Source organism: Hemitrygon akajei, chromosome 6, assembly GCF_048418815.1.
Source record: "Hemitrygon akajei chromosome 6, sHemAka1.3, whole genome shotgun sequence".
NCBI classification, from domain to species: domain Eukaryota; kingdom Metazoa; phylum Chordata; class Chondrichthyes; order Myliobatiformes; family Dasyatidae; genus Hemitrygon; species Hemitrygon akajei.
In genome coordinates this window covers 80,215,524-80,228,701 of record NC_133129.1, presented here as the reverse complement: position 1 = coordinate 80,228,701, position 13,178 = coordinate 80,215,524, and the positions used below count along the sequence as shown (strand labels likewise).

Sequence of the window (13,178 nt, the reverse complement as noted above, 5' to 3'; positions counted from 1 at the left end):
GAAGTTTGGATGGTACACAGATTGTAGGGGTACGGCGGGCTATGGTCCCGGAGCAGGTTGATGGGAGTAGGCAGTTTAGATGGGTCAGTATGGACTAGATGGGCAAGGGGGCCTGTTTCTGTGCTGTACTTTTCTATGACTCTATACAGGCCAGCTGTTTCAATCCCTCTCCCACCTTGCTCTCATCCTCATCTAACAGCACCGAAAACAAGTTCTTGTCTTACTTCTATTTCACTATGAACATATTATGGTGACTACACAGCAAAAATAAAATTGGCTGTAGTGCATTTGACGTGCCTTGAGATGATGAAAGAGGCTTCCTTTTTATTAGCTTTCCTAATTTATTTCCCTGTGATTACCCATGAATGAATTTTCAAAGTAGTTCCTTGAGTTACATTCTTGTAGTATTTCATCATGATAAAAGGATATCTAAATGAAAGCACTTTTATAAAGTGCCCTTGGGTCCTCTAATGCTGGAGTACACAGAATTGACATATTCTTTTTAAAATATGTTCAGCATCTAATATGTTGGTTTCAAGGGTTGCATCGCCTTAAATCGATGCTGGGCATCCACAGTGCATCATTATATTTAAAGCTGCTTAAGAATTTAATCTGAAATTAAAGCAGCAAATTTCACATATGCCTGATAAGCCAATTACCAATTGAAATGTTGGTACGATTTCTGATGAGGTCTCATCAGAGCTTCCTAATTTTAGTAGCATTGGGAAGGAGTCGTTTGATTTTTGGGTCCGATTCTGGGAGTGCATTCTCCCAGGATTGATATCCTTGCTGCTTGCTGTGCAGGTGATTCAGTCACGGTTCCAGCACCCCAGGGCACTGTGCACAATTGGTTGTTGTTATCAGAGGCAGAGGTTGCTTGTCCTCTGATGCAAAGAGCAGTAAATGCTAGTGTCGATTAACCTGTTAACGTTCCCACTAATGGATTTTGTTGAACTTAGACCAGCGAGCAAACGAAACTGTACCTCAGATGTCTGCACAGTCCAGTGGCGGAGTAGTTCCTGGACGCCTTGTACGTCTTCCTGTGGGAATTACGGATTCCAGTCCAGGCGGGTCGAGTGTGTGCATTTACGCACAAACAGGCAAGCAAGAGAGCAGCTCTGCTTGTGGAAGCAGAGGCCAGTGAACTGGCAGAGGTGCAACATCATCCCATGTGAAAAATGTGAGTCTAGAATCAGGAATAAGGAACCCTGTTCGTTATATTGTTTACACTGTGGGCAAATGAGAAAGTGTTGGTCAAAATTGCTTCAAGGAGCAAGTTCAGACAATTGATTACTTAATGGGTGAGTTTGGTACTACAGACCTGCCTTTTCAGGAAGTTCAGGCTTCTAACTGAGTTTAGAATTGTCTTCCTACAGAGAGAGTGTTGGAGAGAGAGAGAGGAACAGAATTCACATGCCAGTTATATGTGAACTTCACTAGGCTGCCTCCACCTCTCGCAATGTTACGGGTAAAAGAAAAATTGGAAACTGTATGGCAAAAATTGACCAAATGCATTTATGCATACAATGCATGATGTGCTGGAGATCAAGCAGCGCCTATGAGGGAAATGGGCAGCTGACATTTCAAGTCGAGACTTGCCCCCTTCTCCACAGATGCTACCTGACTTATTGAGTTCTTCCAGCACTTTGTGTGTTGCGTTTAATGTGAAGATTTATCTTTCATTTTGTCTGGTCACATTAGTTTTCCTGTGTAGAACAAGAACTACAGTATTGGAGTAAAGTATGATGAGCACAGTATTAAATTGATTAAAAGAGAATACTTAAATAACTCTGCATATAGTACTTTACCAAGTCACAGAGATACAGTAGGGGCTCACGAGGGAAGACATTTTAGTATCTTGGGGTTATCTGTGTACTCACCTCATCCTAACAGTACAACAGGAATCCTGCTCCCTGCAGGGATCCTAACTTTGACAATTGATTAAATGAAAAGACAATGAGTTTAGCCAGACTCTGTACTTAGTGATGTTAAACTTTTACACACATAGTTTACACAAACTGGCAGCAGATGAAAGATCTGACATAAGATGTCATGGAACTCATCAAATCATAGCATGGGAAGATACAGGAGTAGATTGCCAGGCCAGACTGGGACCTGGCTGGATTTGAACTTAGGACCTTCTACCTCAAAGTCTAGTGCTGATGCCACTACACCACCAGCAGGCACATGCATCTCGTACTCCATCTCCATGTAAAACCACTAAGCAGATATTGGAAATTTCAAAATTAACAGTTGAATAGCTTGTCTACTCCAGATATATGGAATAACTAGATCAGGTCTCATTCAGTTTAGTTTTCTCCAATGAAAAGCATTCTTTTTCTTCCTTGAATACTGAGAATCCTGAGCCCCAGAATTAAATGCCTCCATCAGTATTCTCTAGCTCAGCAATATCTTCTACAAACAGTGGATTACAGTATTTAACAGTGGAGTAAAGAGAATTACAGATGCATGAGAGATGAGCTAGCCAAATGGACTCTATCTGGGATGACATCAGAACAGTAATAGCTGGAGTTTCTGGGAGCAATTCGAAAGGCGCAGGATAGATTCATCCCAAAGATAATGAAGTATTCTTGATGGCAAGATGGCATAACTCTGGCTGACAAGGCCAGTCAGAGATAGCATAAAAGGAAAAGAGTGGGCATATAATAGAGCAAAACAGTGGGGCTAGAGGATTGGGAAACTTTTGAAAACCAACAGAAGGCACCTAAAAATGCTATAAGGAGAGAAAAGGTGAAATATGAAAATAAGCTAGCAAATGATATAAAAGATGATACAAAAAGTTCCTTCAGGTTAATAAAGAGTAAAAGAAAGGTGACAGTGGATATCAGATCAGTGGAAAAAGACACTGGAGAGGTAGTAATGGGGGACAAGTAAATCGCAGACAAACTCAGTATATTGCTTAAGTCTTTGCCATGAAAGACACGTACAGTATGCCAGAGTATCGGGGAGGTGGGGCAGGATTGAGTATAGTTGCTATTATTAAGGAGAAGACACTTGGGAAGATGAAAGTTCTGAAGGTAGATAAGTCACCTGGACCAGATGGACTACACCCAGGGTTCTGAAAACGGTGGCTGAAGAGATTGCAGATGCATTAGTCATGATCTTTGAAGAATAACTAGATTCTGGAATGGTTCCAGAGGAATGGAAAATTGCAAATATCACTCCACTCTAAGATGGAATGAAGGCAGAAGAAAGGAAATTATAGTCCAGCTAACCTGAGTTCAGTAGTTGTAAAGATGTTGCAGTTCATTATATAGTGTAGGGAAGTGTCTGATCATGCACTTTGGTAGAAGAAATAAGGGTGAAATAAGGGAGAAATAAGGGAGAAAATTCAAAAATCTATGCTGTAAAGGGATTTGGGAATTCTTGTGCAGGATTCCCGAAAGGTTAACTTCCAGGTTGAGTCAGTGGTAAAGAAGGCAAATGCAATGTTAGTATTCATTTCAAGAGAACTAGAATATAAAAGCAAAGATGCAATGCTGAAGCTTTTAAGGCATTGGACAAAGCAGACCATACTTACAGTACTGTGAGCAGTTTTCAGCTCCTTATCTAAGAAAAGACATTCTGGCATTGGAGAGAGTTCAGAGTAGGTTCACGAGAATCATTCCAGGAATGAAAGGGTTAATGTATGAGGAGCATTTGATGACTCTGGGTCTGTAATTGATGGAGCTTAAAAGAATAAGGGTGATCCTTATTGAAACCTATCGAATATAGAAAGGCAAAGATAGAGTGGATGTAGAGAGGATGTTTCCTATTGTGGGCGAGTCTAGGACCAGAGTGCACAGTCTCAGAGTAGAAGGATGTACATTTGGAACAGAGATGAGGTGAAATTTCTTTAACCAGAGGATCATGAATCTGTGGAAATCATTGCCACAATTAGCTATGGAGGCTAAGTTTTTGGGTTTATTTAAAGCATATGTTGATAGGTTCTTGATTAGACAGGGCATCCAAAGTTATGGGGAAAAGGCAGGAGAATGGGGCCAAGAGGGATAATAATTCGGCCGTGTTGGAATGGTGGAACAGATTTGATGGGCTGAATGGCTAATTCTTTCCTACGTCTTATGGTCCTGTGGTCTACAAGTGACAGACCCAGAATTCCAGACTATAAAATAAATTGTAGATTTTGTACAAATGTTTGAAGCAATTCAATTTGGAGAATTGACAACATAACCCAATTCTATGTTTAACACTCACCTACATACAGAAAACAAATCCTGGAATGTGAGCAGAACTGATGAATTCCCAAACTGACCCCTGTTGCAATCTTCACAGTTCAAGCAATAAGAACTATCCTCATCAGCAACACACAGAAAATGCTGGAGGAACACAGCAGATCAGTCAGTGTTTAGAGAGGGGTTGAATAGTCGGCCTGCTAATCTCTGGTCCTTCAGAATTTTGTTAATAAATTCCTTGGCAGTTTTGGAAACTCACTACAAATGATGTACCACTATTCTGCAAACACAGTGATTTATTGGCATTTGTGGTGAGACAGAGTGGTTGGAACTGTGTATAATTTATGGTTTCATTCCCTCACAGCGGAATGCAGAGACACAACCCGATATTGTGAAATGGTAAAGCGACTAAGACTCTGTCTCTTGCCTCAGTACAAACTACGCTGTTGTGAATCCTGCAGTGGGATCTGACGATGGCGCCACCTTACAACTCCTCTGAAGCAATGAAGCGACGGGCAGAACAGACTCGAACTTGTCTCATTGTTTTGAAATTTCAGAAGTGCTGCTTGTGCTTTTATTTCTGAAGGACAGATGATGATTGAAGAGTGTGTCGGCATTTGAATAGACAAGAATCTGTCTGCTGCCAATACAGCCGTTACAGTTTATTTAGACTCACTGTACATTCCTTTATTGCCTTTTGAGTGAGTGCTTTTGTTGCACTGACAATGACGCTGGACAACAGCACCTGTATGACTTTGAGAAAGATATTCACCACCTTCTTTAATTTTCCTCTCAATGCCCAAGGGAAATGTATTAACATTCTGCTTGGGCTGTTTGGTAGGAATTTCTGCTCAGGCCTTTTGTGGAATTGTGCAAAGAAACCCAACTATATTATAGAAAGACACTGGCTAGGTACAATAGGAGTAAAAGGACCAAAAGGTAACTCATGGTATTGAGCTGCACTGGGAAAGAAATCCAGCATTTTGGAGAGAAAGAGAGAAGGCAATGGCTTATTACTTCCTTTTTACACCTGTCACAGATCTTACCAAATAATTAAGTATTTCTTTATGGCAATTTTTGATCATGGATCCCGATCCTCCTAAGGTTAGAAGTGATATATATTTTAACATCAAACAGCACCGCATAGGAACAGGCCCTTAGGCCCGCAATGTTGTGCTGAAGCAGCTAGAAAGCAAATCAAAAACATTCAAACACTAATCCCTCCTGCCTACACCATGTCCATATCCCTCCATGTGCCTATCCAGACATCTCTTAAAAGCCTCTAATGTACCACCATACCAGGCAGCAATTCTAGGCATCCACCAGTCTCTGAGTAAAAATACTTACCCCTCACATCCCCCTTGAACCTACTCCCTCTCACCCTCAATGCACGCCCTCTGGAGTTAGACATTTCCACCCTGGGAAACAGATACTTCCTGTCCACTCTATCTATGCCTTTCATGATTTTGGAAACCTCTATCAGATCTCCGGTGCTCCAGAGAGAAAAAAACAAGTTTATCCAGCACCTTGTGACAGCACATGCCCTCTAAACCAGGCAGCATCCTGGTAAGCCTCTTTGACACCGTCTCCATCCTTCCTATAGTGGGGCGACCAGAACTGTATGCAATACTCCAGACATGAGAAAGTCTGCAGATGCTGGAAATCCAAGCAACACACACAAAATGCTGGAAGAACTCAGCAGGCCAGGCAGCATCTATGGAAAAGGGTAAACTCTTCCTCCAGCATTTTGAGTGCGAGTTTTATAAGTTGTAACATAACTTCTTGACTTTCGAGCTTAATTCCCCGATTAATAAAAGCAAGCATTTCATAAGCCTTTTTAACCACCCTATCGACTTGTGTATCCACTCTTAAGGAGCTTGGATTCAACTACACTGAACTATGCAACAGTGAAAGCAGGTCAAACTTGTGGAAAAATCCAAAATTTCAGAATAGCATATACAAACTCAAAGGAATAATGGCAAAAAGCTGTGAAAACTAAACATTCAATGACTAAAAGGCAAGTGGGAGGAACAGCGAGTGCAGAAAGCACCAACATCTGTCCCTCCATCTCAAGAACACGTGGCATGCCTCAGCAGTCAATGGGAAAGTTGAAAAACATTTTGACAATAAATTGCGTTCCACCCAGAGTTTTAACAAAATAGCCCTGCTATCGCTGGTTAAGTTCAAATGATCTCATTGAATTAATTTCCCTCTTCGTTCCCATCTTTTCTGTTTTGATTTCAATACTCTACATCAGAAATTGAGGAGGACTGTTGTAGCACCTGATTTTGTTTTGCTCTGGTCAGTTATATTAAAATGTTGGCACTTATTTATCTGAGCCGATCTCTCGTCCTTTATCATTTTACCTCCAGTTTCTGCTTTTCATTGCCTGATCAGTTTCCAGCCAACCAAGACTGCAGGCAAATGGCATTAGAGGCTCAGAGACAGCTCACCACAACCCATGGCTGAGCCACAACTTCACTTCCAGTAGTCCACAACAATTCAGAGCACCAATGTTCAAAACTGAAAATAAATGAAACCCTTCCTGTGCCCCCCCCCCAAACAAACGTACTCTGGGGAAAATGGTGGAAAATTCTGAATTATACACCAGCTTCTAAGTAGCTGGATTTTTAATACACTTTATGATGAAAATATATTTGCATATTCTTGTCAACACAGAGATCTCCCCAAGCCACAAACTGTTTCAACTAAAAGTCAGTGCTAATATCTGCAGTGGTATAAGAGTGACCCAGGAAGGTTGTCCTTAATTCTCTACAAGGAAGTCTTCTATTTTCACTCATCACTTGGTGGCAGAATAGGAACTCAATATTGTGAAAGCATCACTTCATTGAGCAGTAAAATGCATCACATTATTATCACATCTGTCCTCATTGAGATAGATTTACAGTCTTTATAGATGATCAAATGTCTCAACTAATACCGCAAGCTGGATGAATGGTTTCTGACTCCACGTTATGCTCTCTTCCTTCTTGAAAAATATAGGCACTTTGAAATGTTTTAAAAACACTGTGCCCTTTATCTAATCAGTGTAATTCACAAGCAGATTTACAGTTATTGTGAGACTGCTCATTTCAGCATTATTTTCATGTGTCCAAGATTAGGATATCAGTTGTATGACCTGGTAAAAATACTGCTTCTTACAATCATGTGCCAGGCCAGTTACTGTAGTCTGTAGAGCAATTATCATCATCCGTTTCCACACCTGGAAGAGTAGCTCTTATTTCAGCTATGTGTGTCTGTTGTCTAAGCTAGCTAGCTGTTTAAATGTATGTATAATTTAAAATCAGACCTTTGTAAAATAAGCTTTGTACCTATTTATTAGAAAGTCTTGTTGACAATGTGCAATATGCTTTAATTCTATGTTACTTTGTCCAGAAAATACTACTTTTGTGGAACTTTTGTTGTCTTATTACCAAAGCCTTTTCTGTTACTTGCTGGAAAATTTGTATTTTTCATTTTAATAGCACTTCCAATGAGTACCTTTGCAGTCTTTGTTTAATGTTTCACTGCTGAAATTTCATATGTAATATATTCTCAATGTATTGGGCTGTTATTTTTCTATCTTCTTTCTATTGATAACTGGTTCGCCAGACTTGTTATGTGCATAATCCCATGTTTCCTCTAGGGCAAATATTTACTCATCAGAAACAGTATACCGAGGGAACATTACTTGGTATTATGGAAGAATTTGTTCATTTGATTAAATGATATTGGATTTCATTGGAGCAGGTCTTACTCCATGACCAACTTTAGAGGAAACATGGATTAGGTATCTCACTGATAATGATTTATGTTCCTGAGTTCAAATCTGGGTCACAGGTGCCGTTACAGCTTCCAGATCAGTTGACTGAATTCCTTGTGAATGTACTTTAGTCTTATCCTGTGACAAGGACCCAGTGACACTTCTCTAATGTCAGTGTTGCTGGATAAAGTCTGAGATTGCATTCAAGAAGCCTATTTATGTTTTTTTTTGTACTAAGCCTACTTGAGATCAAAATTATTAAATGTACAATGTTTCATTCTGTGCTTTTCCTAATACTAAAAACGCACATGTTTAAACGCACATCTTTAACTTATTTGTTCAAAATAAAAAAATGCACTCTATAGCCACACAAAAAAACAAAGAACCGCTGAGCTTGGGCTGAGTCTGAAGTAAAAATGTTTAGTATTTCATTCCTGGACCTTAACCTGCATAAGGGAGTGGGAAAAGAGGCTGGGAACAAGAAGGCAGCGGGAGAGCACCTAAGGATTTCCAGCGGGAAGACATTTTGAGTTCTTGGGGGGAAGAGAGAGGCCAGACTGCGCAGACGCGTGACGTCAGCCGGTTGAGCGTGAACAGTTTAAAAAGAAGGCAGCCATATCCAGCGGGCAGCGGAGTGAAAGGCCGCAGAGTGAAAGGGCTTTGGCTCAACAGGCTTCGGCGGTAACGGGACGAGGTGAGGCCGTTGTTGATTGCAAAAGGAGGTAGTATGTGTGTGAGGCTGGTTTTCTGGGGTCTGTGTCAGATGTGGGAGGTCCTGGAGTCTCCCGGCATACCGGACGGCCACATCTGCACCCGGTGCATCGAGATGCAACTCCTAAGGGACCGTGTTAGGGAATTGGAGCTGCAGCTCGATGACCTTTGTCTGGTCAGGGAGAGTGAGGAGGTGATAGAGAGGAGTTACAGACAGGTGGTCACTCCGGGGCCACGGGGGACAGAGAAATGGGTCACAGTCAGGAGAGGGAAGGGTAAGAGTCAGGTACTAGAGAGTACCCCAGTGGCTGTACCCCTTCACAATAAGTACTCCTGTTTGAGTACTGTTGGGAGGGACAGCCTACCTGGGGCAAGTGACAGTGGCCGTGCCTCTGCCACAGAGTCTGGCCCTGTGGCTCAGAAGAGTAGGAAAAGGAAGAGGAAGGCAGTAGTGATAGGGGACTCTATAGTCAGGGGTTCAGACAGGCGATTCTGTGGACGCAGGAAAGAAACTCAGATGGTAGTTTGCCTCCCAGGTGCCAGGGTCCGGGATGTTTCTGATCATGTCCAAGATATCCTGCGGTGGGAGGGAGAACAGCCAGAGGTCGTAGTACATATTGGTACCAATGACATAGGTAGGAAAAGGAAAGAGGTCCTGAAAGAAGGAAGGAAGTTGAAAAGCAGGACCTCAGAGGTAGTAATCTCGGGATTACTGCCTGTGCCACGCAACAGTGAGAATAGGAATAGAATGAGGTGGAGGATAAATGTGTGGCTGAGGGATTGAAACAGGGGGCAGGGATTCAGATTTCTGGATCATTGGGACCTCTTTTGGGGCGGGTGTGACCTGTACAAAAAGGACGGGTTGCACTTGAATCCCAGGGGGACCAATATCCTGGCGGGCAGGTTTGATAGAGCTGTTGGGGAGGGTTTAAACTAGTTTGGCAGGGGGGTGGGAATCAGAATGTGAGTGCAGGGATTAAGGTAGAAGGACAAGGGCATGATGCTAAGAGTTCTGAGTTGATGAGGAAGGACAGGCAGGGGACAGAACATGATTGTAGCCGGTTAAAGGGGTTGAAATATGTCTATTTCAATGCTAGGAGTATTAGGAACAAGGAGGATGAACTTAGAGCATGGATTAGTACGTGGAACTACGATGTTGTGGCCGTTACTGAAACTTGGTTGGAGGAAGGGCAGGATTGGATGATGCAGGTCCCGGGGTTCAGGTGTTTTAAAAGGAATAGGATGGGAGGTAGAAAGGGGGGGGGGGAGTGGCATTGCTGGTCAGGGATAGTATCACGGCTATAGAAAGGGAGGATACTGCAGAAGAAGTGTCCACGGAGTCAGTCTGGGTGGAAGTCAGAAATAGGAAGAGATCAATCACTGTGCTGGGAGTAGTCTATAGGCCCCCAAATAGCCCTCAGGACACCGAGGAGCAGATAAGCAGGCAGATTTTAAAATGGAGCAGGAAATACAGGGTAGTAGTTAAGGGTGATTTCAACTTTCCTCATATTGACTGGCACTTCCTGAGTGCAAGGGGGATAGATGGGGCTGAATTTGTCAAGTGTGTTCAAGAAGGATTCCTGACACAGTATGTGGACAGGCCGACGAGAGGAGAGGCTATATTGGATCTAGTTCTGGGTAAAGAACCTGGCTAGGTGACAGACCTCTTGGTGGAGAAGCATTTTGGTGAGAGTGACCACAACTCCCTTAGCTTCAGCATAGCTATGGAAAGGGATAAAATCAGATGAAATGGTAAAGTGCTTAACTGGGGAAAGGTTAACTCTGAAGGGATGAGGCAAGAACTAGCGAGAGTAAATTGGAAACAGATGTTCAAAGGGGAAAGCACAGAAGTAATGTGAAAGAAGTTTATGGACCACTTGAGCTGGGTTCAGGATAGGTTTGTCCTACTGAGGCAAGGAAAAAATGGTAGGAAAAGGGGACAATGGCTGACAAAACATGTGAGGCAACTCGTCAAGAGGAAAAAGGAAGCATATGTTAGATATAAGAAGCAGGAAGTAGAAGGGACATATGAGAAATATAGGGTAGCCAGGAAGGAGCTAAAGAAAGGACTTAGGAGAGCTCAAAGGGGGCATGAGAAGGCCTTGGCATGTAGGATTAAGGAGAACCCCAAGGCGTTCTATGCATATGTGAAGAATAGGATGATGACGAGAACGAAGGTGGGACCGCTAAAGGATAGAGAGGGAAACGTGCCTGGAGGCGGAGGAGGTTGGGGAGGTCCTAAATGAATACTTTGCTTCAGTATTCACAAGTGAAAAGGATCTTGATCTGGATGAGGTCGAAGTAGAGCAGGCCTGTGTGCTGGAGAGTGTGGAGATTAAGGAAGAAGAAGTGCTGGATCTTCTTAAAAATACTAAGATTGATAAATCCCCAGGGCCGGATATGATACACCCCAGGTTGTTGTGGGAATTGAGAGAAGAGATTGCAGAAGCATTAGCCATGATCTTTGAATCCTCTTTGGCTGCAGGGGAAGTGCTGGAGGACTGGAGAATGGCAAATATAGTTCCCTTGTTTAAAAAAGGTAATAGGTAGAAACCTGGGAACTATAGACCGGTGAATCTTACATCAGTGTTATGCAAACTACTGGAAAGGATTCTTAAGGATAGGATCTAGGAGCATTCCGAGAAGTACAGTCTACTCATGGATAGTCAACATGGCTTTGTGAAGGGAAGATTGTGCTTCACGAGCCTGATTGAGTTTTTTGAAGAGGTAACAAAAGAAATTGATGTGGGTAGGGCAGTGGATGTGGTCTACATGGAATTTAGCAAGGCATTTGACAAGGTCCCTCATGAGAGACTCATCCAGAAAGTCATGAGGCATGGGATAAGTGGAACCTTGGCTGTTTGGATAAAAAATTGGCTTAAAGAAAGAAAGTAGAGGGTAGTTGTGGAAGGAAAGTATTCTGCCTGGAGGTCAGTGACTAGTGAAGTGCCACAGGGATCTGTCCTGGGACCCCTGCTATTTGTGATTTTTATAAATGACCTGGATGTAGAGGCGGAAGGATGGGTGAGTAAGTTTGCAGATGACACAAAGATTGGAGGACTTGTGGATGGAGCTGTAGGTGGTTGAAGGTTACAAGAGGATATAGACAGACTGCAGAGTTGGGCAGAAAAATGGCAGATGGAGTTCAATCCAGACAAGTGTGAGGTGATGCAATTTGGAAGGAAAAACCAAAAGACTGAGTACAGGATTAATTGTCAATTACTTAAGAGTGTGGATGAACAAAGGGACCTTGGGGTTCAAATCCATACATCGCTCAAGGTCGCTGCGCAGGTTGATAGGGTAGTTAAGAAGGCCTATGGGATAGAAGGCTTCATTAACAGGGGGATTGGGTTCAAGAATAGAGAGGTCATGTTACAACTCTACAAATCTCTAGTGAGACCGCACTTAGAGTATTGTGTTCAATTCTGGTCACCTCATTATAGGAAGGATGTGGAAGCTATGGAGAGGGTGCAGAAGAGATTTACCAGGATGTTGCCTGGTTTGGAGAACAAGTCATATGAAGCAAGGTTAGCAGAGCTGGGACTTTTCTCTTTGGCATGTAGAAGAATGAGAGGGGACTTTAGATAGAGATCTACAAGATTATGAGAGGCATAGATAGGGCGGATAGTAATTACCTGTTTCCCAGGGCATCAATAGCAAACACCAGAGGGTATATGTACAAAATTAAGGGAGGGAAGTTTAGGGGAGAAATTAAGGGAGGGAAGTTTAGGGGAGACATCAGGGGTAAGTTTTTTTACACAGAGGGCTGTGAGTGCCTGCAATGCCTTGCCAGGGATGGAGGTGGAGGCTAAAACATTAGGGGTATTTAAGAGCCTCTTGGACAGGCACATGGATAAAAGAAAAATGGAAGGTTATGGGGTAGTTAGTACTTGTTTTTTAAGGATTATATGGGTCGGCACAACATGGAGAGCTGAAGGGCCAGTACTGAGCTATAGTGTTCTATGGTTCTATGGAACTAGATTGCTGGCCAGGAGGCAAGTTGGAAAATTACATAGAGTTTTCAAGCTGCTCACCCCAGCTCCCTTCATATCCTAACTGGCATCAGGAGAACAGCAGCGAAAGGGAGGCAAAGATTGATTCAGTGACTTGGTAAGTAACTTTTCAGCACTACCCGTGAGCAAAAATGCTTCCTCCCCAGACCACACTGCAAAGCTCCACCTGCACTGAGAAACAGTGAAATGTTTAGTGTGGGGTAAGAGCAGAAAATGCTGTAGCAGGGCCAGGCAGCTGTAAAGTTCGGACAAGTAGGATGTTCCACAACCATGAATGGGAGTCTGCGGAATGTGCTTTCCACATGCTGATCCCAGTTTGTGGAATATCTCAAGGAAACTGCAGAGTAATTTGGAAAGCAGAATTTAGCTTGTTGAGGAGGTCCTGTTGAAAGTGGATTCAAAGTCAGGTAAATTTATTATCAAAACCCATATATGTTTCATATACAACCCTGAGACTCATTTTCTTGCAGGCATACTCAATAAATCTATAGAATAATA

At 42.6% G+C, this 13,178-nt stretch overlaps 1 protein-coding gene across 1 annotated transcript in view; it reads left to right on the top strand.

Annotated features, from left to right (window-relative positions):
- LOC140729186 (ADAMTS-like protein 1) overlaps positions 1-8,273 on the top strand; it is a 98,472-nt gene extending 90,199 nt beyond the window's left edge. Inside the window, exons 16-17 of the mRNA XM_073048665.1 lie at positions 960-1,180; positions 4,558-8,273. Of these exons, the coding sequence (XP_072904766.1) occupies positions 960-1,180; positions 4,558-4,664 (328 nt within the window). The 3' untranslated portion in view covers positions 4,665-8,273. The remainder of the gene's footprint in view (positions 1-959; positions 1,181-4,557) is intronic.
- Positions 8,274-13,178: the final 4,905 nt, after the last annotated feature.